The 19,082-nt window shown below is 39.5% G+C and overlaps 1 protein-coding gene across 4 annotated transcripts; it reads left to right on the forward strand.

The window, feature by feature from the left end:
* The first annotated feature begins 333 nt into the window (after nucleotides 1-333).
* PRR14L (proline rich 14 like) lies at nucleotides 334-19,077 on the forward strand. Of its 4 annotated transcripts, none has more exons than XM_080559973.1 (9): nucleotides 334-420; nucleotides 1,011-1,514; nucleotides 2,993-3,074; nucleotides 3,726-8,844; nucleotides 12,210-12,278; nucleotides 13,049-13,217; nucleotides 13,515-13,621; nucleotides 14,611-14,730; nucleotides 15,351-19,077. In XM_080559973.1, the coding sequence occupies exons 2-9, from the start codon at nucleotides 1,056-1,058 to the stop codon at nucleotides 15,667-15,669; spliced, it is 6,444 nt and encodes a 2,147-aa protein (XP_080416099.1). In that variant the 5' UTR covers nucleotides 334-420; nucleotides 1,011-1,055; the 3' UTR covers nucleotides 15,670-19,077. The 4 variants fall into 4 exon arrangements, with proteins under 4 accessions (XP_080416099.1, XP_080416098.1, XP_080416100.1 ...); XM_080559972.1 differs by having other exon boundaries at nucleotides 361-462; XM_080559974.1 differs by having other exon boundaries at nucleotides 361-462; nucleotides 14,611-14,682.
* Nucleotides 19,078-19,082: the final 5 nt, after the last annotated feature.

A 19,082-nucleotide genomic window follows, 5' to 3' on the forward strand; every position in this document is an offset into this window, starting at 1 on the left:
AGCTCTACACAAGCGCCGCCGGGCCGCAGCACTGCGCTCCCCGGCCGGGCGTGCAGCGAGCAGGGCCGGTGCCGGCCAGCCCGTCCCGGAGCGCTCAGGGCCCCGCTACGGGAGCGCGCAGGCCGGCGGCCCAGCTCCTCAGCCGGCCCGGCGGCAGGCGCGGCCGTCCCAACGCCGCCCGGCGGCCGCTACGGGACGGGGGAGACGTCCACCGAGCCGCCCCCCCGGTGGCGGGGCGCTGACCTGCCGCTGCCGAGCCCCCGCCGGGCGCCGCCGCCCCCAGCCCCCCGGGCACCGCAGGGCCGCTTCCGCATCCGGGGCCCGGCGCGCGTCAGGTACCGGCCGCTACCGAGCCGGGCTGGAGGCGGGGCCGTAGCAACGGCTGCGTGCCCGGCCGCGCGGCCCGGATGGGGAAGTGAGGTCAGAGGGGGGGGCGGGAGGAGCGGAGCGGGGCCGCCGCAGGTAACGGGAGCGGGGGGCGGCGGCGGGTGGTCCCCGAGGGGGGGGGGGGGGGCGGCCCGGCCGGGACGGGCTGGGGGTGTCCGGGCCGCCTTGGCCAGGGTCGCTGTGACCGGGGCCGCTCGCCTCGCCCCGCCTGCCCCCTGCACGGGGCCGGGGCCGGGGCCCTGGAGGGGCTCGGAGCTGCCCGAGGCTCCGGGGGGTGCCCAGGGGCCGGTAGGGAACAAGCGAGGCGCCTGCAGGAGCCGGCCCCGGGTCCCGCGGGCGGCTGCGGAGCGCGTTGGTTGTAGTGCAGGAGGAGGGAGAGGAGGGGTGATGCCAGCCCCAAGGTGTGCGAAAAGACCCCTCAGCAATCCCTACCTGCCCGTGTGCGCTGCTTTTGTTGGTGAAGCCTTTGCCTGGATGCTCAAACGTTTCTCAGCTCCTCTTTTAAGAAAAATAGCTGGACGTATCATCGTTAAACACACATTTGAATCCTGAACAATGAGCCCTTTCTCTTAGTCTCAGGGTTATTCCTTTCTATGTTGAGTTAATGTTGCTTTCATGTTCAGGGTAAGCCGTAAAAAGCTCCAGACAACGGACCTCCCGCTGCCCCGATGCTATCAGCTGGGGTGGAATGTCGCCTTGATTCTGCCGCCAGCGGTGTAACAGAGGAGTTCTATGCGGGACTGCCAGCCAGCATCTCCACGGAGCTGATGGCTGTATCGGAACCTACCGTTGGATTAGATGCAAAGGCTGACGTATCGACACCTGTGCCTGCACGCAGCAGCAGCCTGTCATCTGAGCATCACGGGACTTCTGAGGTAGAAGACTTTTGCCAGAAGACGGAGGAGCCGGATGATATGGTCGGAGCGATTTCTCATGGGCCAGCAGAATCCCGTCCTGAAGAGTTACCGACGGACAGAGGCCTTGGAGAGGATGAAAAAAACAAAAGACAAAACTTTAGGGAACTAGACTGCTCTGGTGGTGGATACCAGCAAGAAGATAAAGGGGCGCAAGATACAGAGAACTGTGCTGAATGCTGTGCTTTAACACCGGGGGATTGGTCAAAACAAGTAAGCAAACAGCAAAAGTCATCCCGGTGTGATATTTTGCCTTTAAGGTTATAATGACAAGGCAGAGGACTTTTTGGTTTCCTATTATTTATGTTTTCCGTCACGTGTGTCATTACTTAGGTTATCACAGGCCCCGTGAAAAATGAGAGTATATTTTAGTAGACCAACAGTATTTTAAAATACCAGGCTTTGCTAAATCCTGATGGAGTGTTAGGAGGCAGGTATGTAACAATGAAGAACAAAACTGGTGACTAAAGCATCCTTACCCAGTGCCCATGTTCTGTGGGTACAGTGTATTTCACATGTACCATCCTTGGTCAAGGTACTAATCACTGACTAATAGTTATTTCAGTCTGGTCATAGTGATTTCATGATGCAGTCTAGCATTTAAGTTTTCTGTCTAAAAATAAAGATTCCTCTTCATTTTTAGAATTATCATTTGTAATGAGGCAAGAGTTCACTGTTAATGTTCTCAAAACAAGAATCTCTCATGGTCATGGTTTGTTTTTTTCTCCCCTCTGGCAAAGACTGATGATAAAAATAGTACTTATAGGCAAAGACTTGCTGGAAAATGTGCCAAATACTCTATTAAAAATTCAAGAGTCGCAAAACTCTTTATTAAAAATTGAAATTTTTAGTGACTCTTGGTCAGTTTTCTTTAACTTGTAAAAAGTTTTCACAAACACAAAAAGAACATGGAGGAGAAAAAAGGTATTGTGACTGAACGTATACCAGCCAGGAAATAAGGTGCACAGTTTACAATTATTACTGGATGTTGCATAATACCAAAATACTTTCTGGTTTTAACTCTTATTTTTTGATTACCGTTTGATTTATTTGAAGAGTTATGAAAATAAAAATCATTAAATGTTCCATAGTCAGTTTTCCTAGATGACCTTTCACATATTTCAAAGTGCAGGTAGCTTGGTGGTGAGGTTTTTGATGATTTGCTTCTTTGTTTTTTTCCAAAGCAGGCCTAGGTTGCATGTTCCTGGGTTTATGTGTTTTTGAGCCAAGAAAAGGAATGGTACAAGGCAAGTTCTACTAAATAAAAGAAAAAGTGTGCACCTTACCAGAGGCATGCAGGACTGGTTTGGGGATGTGAGATAGACTTGGAGACTGGATTATTCTTCTGACACTCACATTTGCGACAATTTCCATTTAAGCCACTTATATTTTAGTTGCTTGCATGGGAGGACTTTACTGCTTCTAAATACAAATCTGTTCTGGATGCATCACTGTGTAACGGTGAGGTGCTGTTGGTTGATAGGACCAGAAAGGAATGGCAAGTGCTTGTGTGAACTAGTTGCAAAGCAAGTCTGCCCCTGTGCAAGGGCTGAGGTTTCAATGTGCTCTGAGGCTTCAGGGTGTTTGTCCTATTGACAGAACCTACCTAGATGAGCAGGTACGGTCCCTGAAATGTGCAAAATGTTTCAGCAAATTGATTCAACTCCACTAACACTTTTGTCCTGTTTCAGGAGGATCCTCACCTAAACCAGCATAAGTCTAAGCCTTCAAGAAGCTGTTGCGCTGAAATAGCAGGATCTCTGAAGAACAAAGGTGCATTTTTAGTTCTACATCCCTATCTGCTCCCTGCTTCTCTCACAGATGCCTTTTTGTTGATTTAAAATTGAGGAGCAATTGTAAGAGAGCTCATTTACTTTGTTCTATAGTAGAAGCTATTATCCTGTGTAGTTTGAACAGTATCAAAACTTAATCCATTGCTTTTTCAGAACAGCATATGCACTTTCCTAAAGACCCATTATGTAAAAGACGTTTTAGTTACTTCACTGGAGTACTTATTTACCCCAAAGCAGAAGCTCTTTTTGTTAATAGCAGATGTTTTGCATTTCCTTATGCTTCATAGCTGGACTATATACATCTTTGTTATTACTACACTTACACCTCAATGTGCCTAGTTTGATATTAGAGGAATCTGAAAAATACAGGTCTTTGGATGTCTCCTGCTCATGTGGAATGTGTGTATTGAAAAGGATTGAGTTTTTTATATTAGTTTATGGTGGGGTTGTTTGTTTGCTTTTTTTAAGGCTCGTATTAGAATTGCTAGCATCAATTCTCAATTGACTTTGAATAAGTTTTGATAACCAAGGCTACACACAATATTGTGTATAATGCTAAGAGAAACATAGTAAGCTGAATGCCTTCTCCGTACAGTGTATGGTGCTGATTTGTGTTATTTTTCTTATGCAGAAGAAAACCAAGCAAATGTTCAGGTGACAGCTGAAACTCTGCCAAAGCCCACTGAAGACGTACAAGGTATGAAGACTGATGGGACTAGGATATTTAGTAAAGCAGAATACCAGAATGACAGTGTGAGTCGAGGTCTTCCACCTGATAGCAATGAATGTCCAGATGTAAACACAGTCATGGCCAGAGCTGGGGTTTCAGAAACCAGCTTGTTAGATTTTTCAGAGCCTTTAAAAGTCATGGACATTGAAACAACCACAGAACCACAACAAATAAGTGAATATAATGGGTTGAAAGCCCATACTGACATGTCATTGAGAACAGGTGGCAATGTTGTATCTATTTTGGAGACTAGAAAAGATAAGTTACCCAGACAAAGTCCTGTTAATGAATTTAGTACATCACTTGCTAATTGCCAGACTTATCAGCAGGATGAAGAAAACAATGCTCATGACTTCTGTACTGTTCCTCTACCTAAACAGAATGAAGTTGGTAGATTATCATCAGTAGAAAGTGGTAGAATGCTCTCCATAGAAAGTTCTGAAGGTTTATGTTCAGTTCTGAAAAGCATCTGTTATGTGGACGCTAGAAATATGTTGCTAGAAAACAATAGTACTGCAATGCATAAAATTATCAATGAAACCCCAAAAAAGTATCTTCCTGAAAACATGGAAAGTCAGACTAATTATGATCATGGAACTGGGTTTGTAGAAAATTGGACGTATGCATCCATGCCATTAGAGCATCTCTCAGTGGTAAGGAACAAAGGATTATCTAGTGCTCAAACTGATTGTAGGGAAGAAAATGATAATATAGGTAAATATTACAGCTTTGAATTCGAAGAAGCTGCTGAAACCCAAAGGAAAATTGCTGTGGGAGGTAACATTGAAGCTGGTAGCTTGCCTGAAGCTCCAGAGGGTGCTAACTCTGAGCATGGTCATTCTTCAGTTTTTAGTTCTATTCCTTCATCTTCTGAGGATTTCTCAAAAGAAAAAATAAAAGTGGTCCCATCAGAAGTTGATAAGTGGAAAAAGGGCCACTGGCAATTCTCTATCAGTGACTTATGCAAGGATGGTGCAAAAGAAAATAGACTATTGAAGGAAATGAACAGCATTACTTCCCATGAAATTAGACAGACAGATGTATGCATTTATAATGCCTACAGTAAAACTTCTCCTCCCAGAAGCAATAGCTGTCTGGACCATACTACCAAGCTAGAAAAAGGGTCACCTGAGGTACAATTGTTTGAAAAGGAATCTGAGAGTAATACGAAGTCAGAAGAGTTAGCTGGCAGTTTAGCTGACACTACAGAAGCCAATAGTAATGACACTTTGTCCACTGGCAAAGAAACTAATTTGATTTATACACTAAATGTAACGCTACCTCCTGTTGCACAAAAATCAAGAGAACCTCACTGTAATGAGTGTCTTCCTTGTACTACTTATGAAGTTGCAAACAGGGACAAGGCTCAGGATAGTCTATCTGGAAAAGAATCAGTTGGTGCTTCTGGGACAACAGAGGAACAAGTTGCTGAATTTGTACTTCATAGAGACAGTTTCGAGTCTTCAATAAATCCCAAGACTTTTGACGCACCTAATGTGACAAGAAAAAATTCCCAAAAGTCTTTAGCAGGGAATATAGAAAGTGTGGACATTGGTTTAGAAAATGAACATAGTGACACATGGCATTGTAATAATCATAGCGTAAAAGACCAGCATACAGTTGCCAATACTTCCTGTACTTTATCAGGGAGTACACATATAGACGATGCTCTCCCAAGCAGTTGTTCTTTTAAGGCTGACGTTGAGATGAAGATTGAAGAAAATGATAGTTTGGAAGGAGAAGCTTCACCTGGATGTAATGGTAAAAAGACTATCGTCTTTCTGGAAGAACGCTTCCCTTTGGCATGTGGATCTCTTCCTTCTGAAGATTACTTGGGCAACAGAGATGTAGCTCTGCATGGGATAAATGACATTTCCACAGCAAAAAACATGTTTTGCTCAACTTATACTGCAGAGGAACCTACTGCTACCTTGGTAGGAGATGAGGTTTCAAATAAGAATATGAAGGTTGGAAATGTGAAACAATTTGATCTTTATAAAGTAACAGATGTCAGTGAAATGATTTGTGGCAAAGATGAGGCAAAAGAACAAATTAGCATGTGTGCTCTCCAGACAGATGAATTTGATAAAATAAAAACTGTGAGCTCTCCAAAGGCTCCTGAATGCAATTGGAGAAGTAAGACTAGTGAACAGCTATTAGTCAGATATTTGAACAAAAAAAAATGTGTTCATAATTTTGGATTTTGCAACTCTCCATTAGGCCCGAAGATGAAAGAACTAGGCACATATGAGAAGAAAGAAGTGTCATCACTCACAGCTAACCCTTCTGAGTATAGCACTTCAATCTGTGATTGTCCGTTACTCAGCAATGTGAATATTCAAACAAGACATGCTACCAAAACAGAAAAGACCCTGTGTCCAATGGAAAATCAGATTCTTGCACGTCAAAGTGAGTTTAATGGCCCAGTTCCAGGCAGCAAGCATCTAGAAAGTTTAAACAAACCACCAAACACAGGTTTACAATCTATGGCTACTTCTGTGGAAGAAACTAAAATATCAGTTGTCTCTAGTCAAAGTGAAGAGAAACTGTTAAAAAAAGGCGATGACCTGCCTCCCTTGGTTCATAAATATGTAAGGGAAGATGATTTTCAAGGAACTGTAAAAGAGAAGGTAGTGGATTTTGACTCTTTAAATGGTATAAGAAATGCAGAGTCTTCAGGATGCATGGGCTTCATCAGTGATCTAATTCAGGTGAAGACAACAGAACTAAAAGAACAAGAAAACAGATGTGGAAGAGAAGGTAAAGAAACTCTTGAAGAAAGCCTTTCTGACAGCAAATCACGACGTGTTCTAGCTGTGAAAGACATGGATGTGACCCTACCAGAAGGTGGTGACTGTGGACAGAAGTTTAAGAATGCATGTGTAGAAGAGAAGATTGAAAGAGAAATAGCTCCTAGAAAAAAGTTGCCCATACATTCTTTCCTTGATGGAGATTTCCGATGGGCTTTGTTAGAAGGTTCAAAAGAATCTGGTAGCAAAATAGTCCCTGTCAGTACTGAGAATTGTGAAAATGTTTTCGAAGAAATCCCAAGATCTAACCTAAATTTTTCAAAAGAAAGAAAAAATACTACAAAGCTTGCACACTTAGCAGGTATCAGTCTGTGTTCAGAAACTGTGCAAGACTGTCAAACTGAAGATGCACCTGACACAGAAATTTCACCAGGGTTCCAATATAATACAACACCCCCATTTTATCCATCTATGAATATACTATCAAACAGTTGCAAAGAATCATCACCAAATTGTGATTGCCATGAAGTATGTGTGCCTTACAAATTAAATGCACAGAGCAAATATAATGTAAAGAAAATTACAGGATGTCAAGACACTATACCAGTTTATTCAGTTTGCAAGGAAAATAAGGCTTTAGGTTCAGAGAAACTTGATCAAGTAGAGAAATGTCAGGTACTTAAACAAAAGAAAAAGTATGAGGAGATGGAAGTACATTTGTCAGACAAGGCACAACAAGAAAAGAAGTCGGAATACCGAGTGAAATCAAAAGTCACACTGCAACCAAGCATATTGAACAGTTCTGAACTTTTATGCAGTACTTCAACTGAGTTGGTGATGGCAAGAAATACAAAGTTTGAAGGTCCTTCAGAGGAGATTTTTGCTTTTAAAAGCAACGAAAATAAACTACATAGCACTTTACAAGAACTCAAAAGGCCAAAGATTACCCCTGATAAAATTAGTTCACAGTTTTTGAAGACTCAGGATTCAGAAATGGAAAACCTGAACCTTAATTTAAGCTATAATAGAATTCCTGGTGCCTTTGGAACTACAAATAAATTAAGAGGACCTCTTCCATTAAAAAGACAGCCTAGAAGGACGTGCAAAAAAGTTCCCACTTCGTATCAAGTAGAAACTGTAAGAAAAATGAAAAAAATTAAAAGTTCAACTTTTTTGGATGCTCCCTCAGAAATGCCCCCTAACCAGGAAAACACACTCCTCAAATCTTTATACTTTAAACCACCAACAGTGGAAAAGGAAATAGCCATGAGATTCGTACGTATGCCAAGGCCCTCTGCCAAGAGGTGCAATTTGTTGAACAGCTTGAAATGTAGAAAATGTACCAAAGAACCAGCATTGTTGAGCAAGCTGTCTGCAATGGCTAGCAAACTACTGGCACCTGCCAAAAGCATCCATAACATAGAACCACTGCCATGTTCTTCTGAAATCCTTCCAGTGGCTGTGCGGTACAGCCAACGTAGATCTAAAAATCTATTGGAAGCTTTGTCTTGCATTAACAGGAACTTACACTCACGCTGGGCTGACAGTTGGTGTACCAAGATGTTCAGCTTTCAGTCTTTGGCACTTTATCCTGTAGGATCTACCAAAATATCTTTTTTAGACTTGGGCAACAACTCTCCATCCTCTTTCTTGGATACCCCGGTTTTACCAATTTCTTTTCACATAAAATTGGACTCCAGTCCTGTGACAGACCTAACAGGGATTACATCTCGGCACTCAGGACATCACAGACCAGTTTTGGGAGAAATGTCGGCACCGCCTTCGAAGTGGACATTCTCTTTTCTCCTGTCTCAGAGCGGTTTGGATGCAGCAGCTTTCAAGGAAGATTCCAGTCTAGATAATGAGTTGCCTTCCCCTCGCTCTGTAACAACCCCAGGGGCTGTTGCCCTTCATCCCGACCACAGAAGAAATGCCGTAGCTGAAAGAACGGGAAGTTGCTCCATGCTTGGCCTTCACACAGTGTTAGCACTTTCTTCCCCAGGATGTTACAGGATTTGGACGAGAAGAAGAAACTTAACCAGTCGTATTCCTACTGTCCAGAGACTATTTATATCCCAACTCACACAGGGTTTGAAAGGGGCAAGGTATCGAACTAATGTATCAGATGACCTCGTCTCTTCCTTGCCATACTCCTTGGGCAGGGCCCTATCCTTATGGAGTCAGCATGGTCCTTCTGCCTGTCCCTCCGAAATCACTCCTCTTCATTCCAATCACTGCAAGTGGCAGCCAAGTGTGGGCATCGAGAACAGGTAAAACCCATCAACTTATTTCTGAGAATAAATATGTATAGGGTATGTTCTTGCTCCTTTTTGGGGGGAGAGGGTAATCGGAGCTTGTGTTGGAGGGTCAGTGTCCCCCATTCCAAATCTACACATTCTGCTCCAAAAATGGCTCAGCGTGGAAGATTCATCCCTATGGAACAGTCTGTTAGCTGAATTTAAATATATTTGCCTTCGCTTCTTTAATACTATCCTCTTTGGGCAGAATGACTAACTCTATTTTCTTCTCTTATGCCAAATATACACACGAGAATATATAATGCAGAAAGGTGAGCTGCTAAATTAGTTCTATTCAGAGTGACTGCAGAGCAACTGGATTTCTGAGGTAGGAGAGCTTTTTTCAGAGGTCTGAGCCACAAGTGTCACTTGAACGACTGTAAAGTATTTAATATCAGGTTAGGGAGAATCCTAATGGGGGTGAGAATTCAGTTAAATTTTTAATTGTATTCCATAACTGTTCTATGCTAATTGAAACCTCTTTACGTGTGCTATGCCTTTTGATAGTATGTGCTAGATGTATTGTTGGCACGAGCAAGCATAGCTCCATTTCAGGTCGGTGATAAATTGTTGTGATTTCTGTCCTTCTCAATATGAGTGGGAAGAGGACTGAAGTCTAGTTTGCATATCTCGCTTAACATTGTTATCTGCATTTGAGATCTGTTTGCTGAGAAACAGAATAAGAGAAGAGGTTCCTAGTTCTGGTAGGAGATTTTTTGCTTGCACTTGAGCAAACATTTTGCCTTTTATGTATCGGTTCTGCTACCTGAGACACCACAGGACAGTTTAGTCCCTGATCTCGCAGTCTTAAGATTCCTAGACAGAGTTACAGGTTCATGAGTGCTGCATAAAAACCAATTCGGTCAACTCTTGTTTAAAATTGCAGTGTCTAGAGAACTGTTGAATTTGGCTTATCTTAGTTATATATAATTCATGCTGTCTTTTGGTTTGTGTAAATGGAGAACGTATCTAAAAGTTTAAGTATACTGATTGCTAGTATAATTCTTGCGTCTACTGAAAAGGTTTGAGTGAGCATATGAAAGAGCTACTCCATTCTGGGAGTTTTCTGCACTAAAAGATTGAAGTTGAATAATAGCATACAGACAACTTTGCAGCGTATTCTACTGGACTGAGTTTTGTAGTGTATAAATTAGTACCCTGGAAGTAAATATAGCAGTAAACTACAGTTTGAGCACTCAGCTTAAAATAAGACTTTGTTGCACTTTTTAAAAACAAAACAAAACCCCTACTTTTTAAAACTTCCATCCGAGTATGGGGTAAAATTATTATTTTGTATTGTTGAGGCATGATATCCTTGCATTGTGAGATTTGAGCTGAATTATGCTCATGTTTTCTCCTATAATTAAGTCTACAGCGTGCTACAGCATATCCATGTAACTAAAACGTAAGAGGACTTAATTCCTTGACATAAAGGATAATTTTAAAAAACAAATGTTTTGCTATTAGTGATCTTTATTCAAAAAGGAGAGAAGCCAAATCAAATCTTATCACCTTAAGTGAAAAATGCCCAAAGTTAAAATACCCTAAAACTCAGTTGGTATTTTCTTCTTAAATACCTTTCAAATATATCCCTATATGTACAGATACGTACTAGGTAGACTTAATTTTTGCATTGTCCCACTCGGATTTTCTTTAAAGTGAAGTTACTGTACTGCGTTTAAGGCAGTAAGTTTAAAAGAATGTTCCCAGAAGTTTGAAGTGCAGTAAGTAAATCCTATTCTTAAAATAAATAGACAAAAAGCAAAATTGAAGGATTTGGATGTAAAACAATTGAAAGAATAAAGCCTAGCCTTTAAAATATTTAACACCAATTTAGATTCCATTTTTTTAGAGATTGATAGCCTGTTCTCATCAACTAATAAGTCTTATTTTTCTTAACATATTAACAGGAACAGTGACAAAAGGATAATTCGGTATATCTCTCTTAAATTTGTGTGTATTCAAAAAATATATATATAATCTCCTATGAAAGAAATGTCTGGCATGTAAATGTAAGAATACAAGAAATAGGTGTGCAGTATAAAAGTATTTTCAGCTCCCAGTATGATAAATCTCTGCTTGTTTTAAGATGGTTAAAAATCAGAAAAACTAAAAAGTGGCTCCCAAATTTCTGCAGGCCATTTTCTTCTGGAAGAGAGTTTGTCCTCTTTAAATGGTTTCATTCACTGTCAGTTTTAAATAACCAGGAAAACAAGGAACTAGGATAGTTCTGCCTAATATCTTGTGCTGTTACTTCCACTGCCAGTAATAAAATATTCTTTAATTGAAATCCTTTTTTTAATTAATGCTTATTTGGATTCAAAATTTCTAAAGTGTGTTTTCCTCTCTTCTTGTAAATTATTTTTTTTGAATTGCACAAGGCAGTTAGCTCAGCCTGTAGCAAAGAGCACTCTGATGCATTGTTGGCGCAGATTACAGTGTTGTTGGGATAGTGAGTAAGAACACTGAGAGAAATGAAATGTTACAGTTCTGATATTAAATGACAAATACAAGAAATGGGTCTTTCCAGCCTCCTTATATACCATCTTATCCGTGCTGCCAGCATGGTTGATTTTGATCTATTTTTTAGCATTCCAGTCTGTCTGTAACAGTGAAGTACATTGAGCTGCTAGTTTGGGAGAGCAGCAAGTGGAAGATTTGCTATTTGATGTAATAAAAGCTGTTCCAACTGACTCATTTTTCTTGCTGTTAACAGTATGGACACAAAGTAAAGCTTAATGTTAAAAGATCCAGAGCTGCTGTGCTGATTTTTATTTCATAGAATTATGGTAATTACCAACCCTTACAGAAAGGCTTTTTGTTATTCCAGTCAATTAAGAGTTTTCCACTAAAATTATGGGAGTTAGAGACGGCAGAGATTGGGTCTTAAGGAAATCATTCTTTGCACTTGCTGCTGTTTCACAATAGGCTTTTTGATTTAGTGGACAAAACCTTTATGGTTTTTGTTTAATCTGAAAAGCTAGGGTTTTTGAATGAGGAATTTAGATTTACATGGTATTAGTCCGAAAGTTGTAATTACTTGTCTCCCTCTCTGTGCTTTTATTTCCTTATCACTACCATTTTTAAGTGAAAGTAGGATTATTTCCCTAACAAGCTGTCAGTGAAATTTTGTTGTTAGTGGACTAAATGGCAGATGTGGCTTACTCTTGTATGGTTTTAGTCTTTCTTCCCCTTGCCATTCCCAATATTAGCTTTTTTTTGTGTCTCACAATCCAGTTTATATTAAGGTATTTTTCCTTCATCTTTTTTTATAATGTAGATCTAACTTCTGTTTTTTTTTTTTTTGTTGTTGGTTTTTTCTTATTCTTTTGAACCAGCTATGCCATGTTACCGCACTTACCTGTACAGAGTATGGAAGCACTACAGACTGTGGGTGGTGAGATAATGTGAGTGTCTTGACTTTTTATATTTATTCCGAGTAGTGCGATCATAAGTTTTCTTAGAAAGAGACATCATTTATGTCAGTTTGGCTTTCAGTTTTTGGCAGTTCAAGAATAGCTTTCTGATTAAAGTTCTAGAGAAATACACTGACTGGATCATGTCATGGGGGAGCGTAGAGGAGCATTCACACGAACACCATGTAGATCACTGTACAGAACAATGCTGTTACTTTCAAACATGTTGTGTCACTTACTATGAAATATGCATGTAAAACTACAGAAGCTTTTTTTCTTACTTGGATATATGTTCTTTCTGCTTGAGGAACTGGAGGTTAGGTGCTGATAATTCCTTCTACTCTTTTTCAGTGTTGGGATGGCAGAGATAAAAGCTATCTTTTAAATTTATCTGTGAACAAAAAGTACTAAATTAATAGCTGTGCCAAAGAAATTTGGTGACAGAAAAGGAGAATTAATCATTTTCTATCTGTAATGACCAAATAGAGCTATAAACTGTTTAACTATATGGAAAGGAAGTGTGGTTTTAAAATTAGATGTTCAAATATACTCGCAATTTAGTTTTGGTATACTTGCAACCTGCAGGAAGTTTTTGGCTGTATTTATGTAGTGGAGAAAGTGTTTACTTAGGTAATTTCTATGAACTGCATTGCTTTTTGTGCCCATATTGTAATTTAAGAACATCATATGAGAGCATGGGATGATGTTGCAGCATAAATTAGGTATTAATCTACATATATTCCTTTCTCCCTCTGTTACAGTCTGGAACCTTCATTCCTTCTTCCATTACCAAAGTCTCGCTCGCTTCCAGAAGCATTGCAATCTACCCCCAGGCTTCCAGCATCTGAACTCCAGGTCCCTGCCCTTGATGAAGCTAATACTTCCATTCCGGCCTGTTTTAGATCTCAAGATAACACAGAACTGAAAAAAGTGAGTTCATTTTAGATTTGTAAGTATCTCAGACTCTGGTTCCCTAGGACTTGAAGTTGCTGCTGCTGAATGTTACCTAGTAAATGTTAAACGAGGGGGAGAAAATAGGCCCCTACTCCTAGTCTGTGCTGCTTTCTTGTTTTCAAGCAGAAAGAAGGTGGCCAAACAGAGAGGAATAGAAAATTTTTATTCTATAGATAATGTATACTTAACATAAAAGGGAATTTGGTTAACTAGCATGGTAATTCCTTCATCTTAATTTTTTTTTTCTCCCTTCCCCCCCACCCCCACCCCAAGACTGAGCCAGAAAAGAGGCCAAAGAAAGTCTCACAGATCCGAATCAGGAAAACTGTTCCTAAGCCAGATCCTAACCTTACTCCAATGGGACTACCCAAACCAAAAAGGTAAGTTGTATGTTTTAAATAGACTTATACTAGCTTCTGTTGTTTACATTTCCTGCATAATAATGTAAATATTTCAATAAATGCTTCTCTTACCACAGCTATTTTGTACACTCCCAGCTGAGTAACACCTGATGATTACTTCTGGTATAACATAAAAGTATAGGTCTTTAAACATAACCTTTTTCAAGTGAGAAAGGATGAATAAAGGGCTATTGGATATGAACGAATGTCTAGTTTTTAGGCAAAACTTGAAACTCTAACCTGTGGTGGAATGATTTTCTAAAGAAGTTTATACTGATAAACAAGCATTGAAAATAAATCTTCCTACAGTGCACCGTGAGACAAAGACTTATCAGGAAGTTCTGCTGATGCAAATTATGTTGGAGTTCTTCACTGTCCTTTCTTTTCCTATGGTATATGACCTTAGGAAAGCATTAGTACGTTGTAAATGTGGGTAGTCACAGTGCCAAATATTTATAAAGCTTTTCCAATTGGTCATCTATTATTTTGTTCATTTCTGTCTTAAACAGAAGTGCCAGCTTAGACAAAGAAATGCATTTCTTCACATATCAGGTTGATAATTAAATGTTTATCACTAAGTTTTAAAATCAGTCTCAAGAGATGAAACATTAATGTGCTAAACTTTCTTTTCTTAGCTTCCACAAAAAAGTGAGGTGTGAATGGATTTCCCTTTCTTGTTTTGAGCACCATTATTTCAAAACATCATAGTGTGCTAGAAGGAGCACCAATCTCTGCAGAAATGACAAGTCTTGACCCAGATGTTTTAAAAACACTGTATGAAATGAGGTACTTTGGGACCTCATTTTTCATTCCTCTCTGTACCCAGTTAATCTAAAATTATATTTTAAGTTGAAACGTAGGTATCATTTAAGCATAGAAGGCAAACAGGTTTTGTTTCTAGTAAATCTGCTTGTTGCAAAGAGATGCTTTTTTAAATTCTTGATTTGATTTGTTCATTACTTTTTCAGGCTTAAGAAAAAAGAATTTAGTTTAGAAGAAATTTACACAAACAAGAACTACAAGTCCCCTCCTCCAGCCAGGTTGGTTCTGCTTCCTAATGAGAACACTAAGATGAATGTCGGTTGCTGGTGAGGAGATTAAACGTGTCTCATAATCTAAGGGGGAGTTACATTTGAAAAATTGCTCTATTTCACAAAGATAAGGAAACTTAATTAAAAATTAGTATCTTTTTTTATTTGGATGGAAAGCAGTGAAAGAGAATATGAACTAAGAATTTGCAGTTATATGAGTTTGTGTATTTTTTCATCTATTCTTTCATTCCAGTCTCCATCCAAGTACAGTTCTTATTTTTTCAGAATTAAAAGGCAACTAATTATTCTTTAGAATCACAAGAATAACTCCTTAAGTATAGCATGACTATCAAGACTGGTATGTCTTTTAATGTTCAAATCTATTTATTCTGTAAAATCAAGGGTCTACGATTGTGTTTTTGAACTGAAATACAAAGAGATTCAACCCAGATGTCTATGCAACAATAACAAATTATATAGCAAGCAGTATAAATGTGCGGTTTTCTGAAGTGTAAGCTGCAGATAAATATAGATTAGAAGGGATGTGGAGGGGCTGTAAAAATGTAAAAGTTAAAAGTGTGTTTACTTGGGTTACGGAATGAATCAGTCTCCCTGTCTTTGTAAGGTGGTTAACTGCTTCCGAAGTGTTCATGAGCTCTGTCTTTTGCTTTTACCAGGGGCTTGGAAACAATCTTTGAAGAGCCCAAGGATAAAAATGGACACTTGATCTCTGTCAGCCAGCAGAAGAGAAAGCGGATTCTAGAGTTTCAGGACTTCACTCTTCCTCGGAAGAGGAAGGCACGAGGCAAAATCAAAGCAGTGGGTAGTTTCACCCGAGCAAAAAAAGCTGCAGTACAAAGTGCAGAGTTAGATGCCCTTCTGAGTCAAAAGCTAATGGACCTTGAAGCCTTTTTTGCAAAGGAGGCTGAGCAGGAGCAGGCCTCTGTCATCCAAGGGAGCCATTCAGCTGAATGTGGTCCAAATCAGCTACTTTAGTATTTTAGTCCTTTGGGGAGAAATCTACTGACTTCTTCATACCTTACTCTACCACTCTCTTCTAATACCTGATGATAAGTTATTGGCTGTGTCCCTCTTTAAGGTGCTATTTTTTATTTTTTTAATGCTACTGGAGGGATTCTCTTAGGGTCCCTGTGTGAGTGTAACACAGCCATGTTAAGACTTACCTTCCTTCCCCACCCTCTGGAAGTTATGGCGAATGTTTAATGATGTTTAACAACCTTTTGAGGGTAGAGTAGGAGTATAAAAGACAAAGTAGTGTATCTTCAGTGATGCTAGGACTCTGTACTCCAAAACATTTGCACATTTGAATCTGCTGTTACTACTGTAATGGCTATTTTGAACAACCTGACAGAAGAGATACGGTGTTTGGTAAAGATAAGTTTTAACACACATGTTCTTGATATACCACTAACTTTTTAATAATTAAAAGTAGCAGTCTGGGCTTGCTTTCAATTATTTCTTCCTTCTGTTTACTTAGAAGGTTCCTTCTGGCTTCCTGTGCCCTTTCTGGCTTCAGGCAGCAGAAGCCCCACATAACTAGAATTTAAATAACTTGCACTTTGTATATATTTGTTTATTTGCAGTATGAGGACACCTTTTAACATGATCTGAGATTTTTTAAAGAATAATATTTTCAGAAAAGAAGGTGCCCAGTGCTAATTTTTCCCCAATAGCAGAGTAAGTTTTTACCTAATTGGCTGATGCTTTATACCTCTTCTCCAGAGGCAAAGCCCATGAGGATGTTAAGTCACAGGATATGCAAGCAGAGCTTTTAATTTAACTGAGCTGAGCTGCTGCATAGTGGAAACACCAGCAAAATCTTTGGTTCTCATTTTTAAGGGATTTTAATTTCAGTAAAAATATCAGCTTCATTTTAACACCAACAGGAAAAAAAATCTGTTTTGATTTTTTAAAAACATTTTAGTTTTACAATCCATATAGCTCAACATTAGATGTCCTTTGTACAGCACCGTTGTACATAATAGCTGGTGCTGTACAAAGAGCCTCCTAGCATGTCAAATTTTTTTTCATTATGTGAGGCCATTTGTAATTATCTGATGCAGCACTGGGCAATTTCTCAGCCATGGCTTTTAAACGAAGAGAGCTCCCTTCTGGAATAACTTCTGTTAAACCTACTTGAAGCATGATTCAAAATGAATGCTAGCTGCAGTACAGGTAATTTCTGTCCTTTAGTGCCTATAGAAGTTATTCATGCAAAGCTGTCATTGCTGGGATGCTCGAATTTAATTAGTCTATTCTTTTATTTGTCACTTAAAACTTGCACTTTCTTGTTTACCTGCCCATATAATGAAATTTCTATTCACCTTCAGAATGAGCAAATATCTAGTGGGTAGGTATTTTAATCAAGTCCCAGTAAATGTAGGACTGAAGTACCATCATTATCTTCTGCTGCTCTGCCATTTCTGTTACTGGCCTAACAGGAAACTCAAAATTAACACGCAATCTGTTGAATTCCAGAGCTTTGAAAGTAGAGAGATGAAAGAGGAATATTACATTCTCTGTGCCTGAGTCTTGAGAGAAATGTATTCTGGGTTTGTTTTGCTCTCAGCTTACATGCTGGGATTCCTGGAAGTTTACATTCTTGTTTTGGAGGCTAATTATGTTTAATTAGGAAGACTGAAGAAAAGAGAGAAGTGCAGATTTAGTGCTGTTTGGGTTTTGGGGATAAAATAACAAGGTAGGCGAACTTTGAACATATTAACATACTATTTCAGCAGCAAGGTCTGGTTAACCTATTTGAGCTGCTGTAGAACATTTTAATTGATCCTCTTTATTTTTATAAAAAGAAATACCTAAAAAAAATAAAGGTCAACCACCTTTGCAAAAAATATTCGAAACTTTCCCTATGTTGGTTTATTGCCCAAATATTGACTGGCTGGAAGCTGTAGCAAGAGTGATGTGTGGGTGTGTGTGTGTATGTATATGTGTGTATATATATATGTATGTGTGTATATACATATATATAACTTTTTATGGTTTTAATGCTGTAGAATGGGATTGTGGCACAGTGTTAATTTACCTTCTATTAATATGGCAGTCTTCTAGTGCTGTGACACAATTGAGCTGTAACCTCACTGGGGCTTTTAAAAAAACAAGGATATGGGTGAGGAGGGAGGAAACTTGGGTCCAAGCACAGTTCATACCTCTAGTGTGCTTCAAAACATGGAATTTGTTGTTTTTTCCTTAGTGTGTGGGTTGTTTTGTTGTATTTTTGTCTGCTTCCTTGCTCTGCCTTATTTCCGATTGCTTTGAAATAACATGATAGCTTTTTAACAGTTACAGGAGAGAGAGCAGAGGAAAGAAAATGCCAGATTCCCTTTTATTTACAAAAACTGAAGGAGTTAGAAAATGATGTAGCAGTTTCCTAGCTTGTCCCACACCTTAGAGTTTGTGGAAACCCAGATACACAGCATTATTCTGTTTTGGTTTAGTATTTGTATGATAGAGATGCAAACTAACTGAGACAAAGCATCTTTTTCTTCCTCCCCACACACCCTTCAGACACAGATGTCAGTCATTCTTGTGCACTTTTCCTTTTTTCCCCCTCCCACTTCTTTCCTTATTTACAACACTCACGGAACAGTCTTGTTCCTTGTGGCTGCTGCTTGTAAGTGGGAGTGAGGATGGTGCAAAGGTAGGTATTTGCCACTCTGAGCTGCTTCTGTCTCAGGTAATTGAAGGAAAAAAAATATAGAGGAGGCATATTTTGGGGTCTTAAATACTTCCTTAGCTGAAAGATGTGTACACTTGCCTTTTCGTAGAGAGAACCCACTCCAGTGAGGATTTTTTTTTTGTATCATCATGAAAAGACATTGTATATATTGCTCACAGAATGCTGACTAGAGCAGCATGAGAATTGCAAATTGCCACGTACCATCACGTAGCAGTATGTTTTTCAGAGCCAGGCAGCTTTTTGCTAAATTTGCTGATTATGGGAGGTAGAAGGATCACTTTCCTTAAAACAAAATCTTACTTTCATCATGCTACAATTGGAGCAGCTAAGGCTACTTTATATGTGTTGCAAGGTTTGCCTGACTGTCCTTGTGGCTGCATACATTTGAGTTCTGATGCTTGCTGATTTTCTGCAAGCAGTTTTCGTTTATTGTATTTCATTTGAGATGGGCCTTTGGTATATAATGTTTCAGGTGCTCTTCTAGAATATGGATGCTAACTGTGGATTAAATGTCTATATGATGCTATCATGTCAACAAATAGCTCAATGAGAATTTGTACACCTGTGCCATTAGCCTCCATCATGCTCTTGGCATTTTATTTCTGTTCAATATTGTGTGAATCTAAAATTTTATTGTTTCTTTTGTGTGTTTTTAATTTATGGAAATAAATTTTTCTGAGGAAGTTTCAGCCTT

Source organism: Anser brachyrhynchus (assembly GCF_964034855.1).
Source record: "Anser brachyrhynchus genome assembly, chromosome: 17".
NCBI lineage: Eukaryota > Metazoa > Chordata > Aves > Anseriformes > Anatidae > Anser > Anser brachyrhynchus.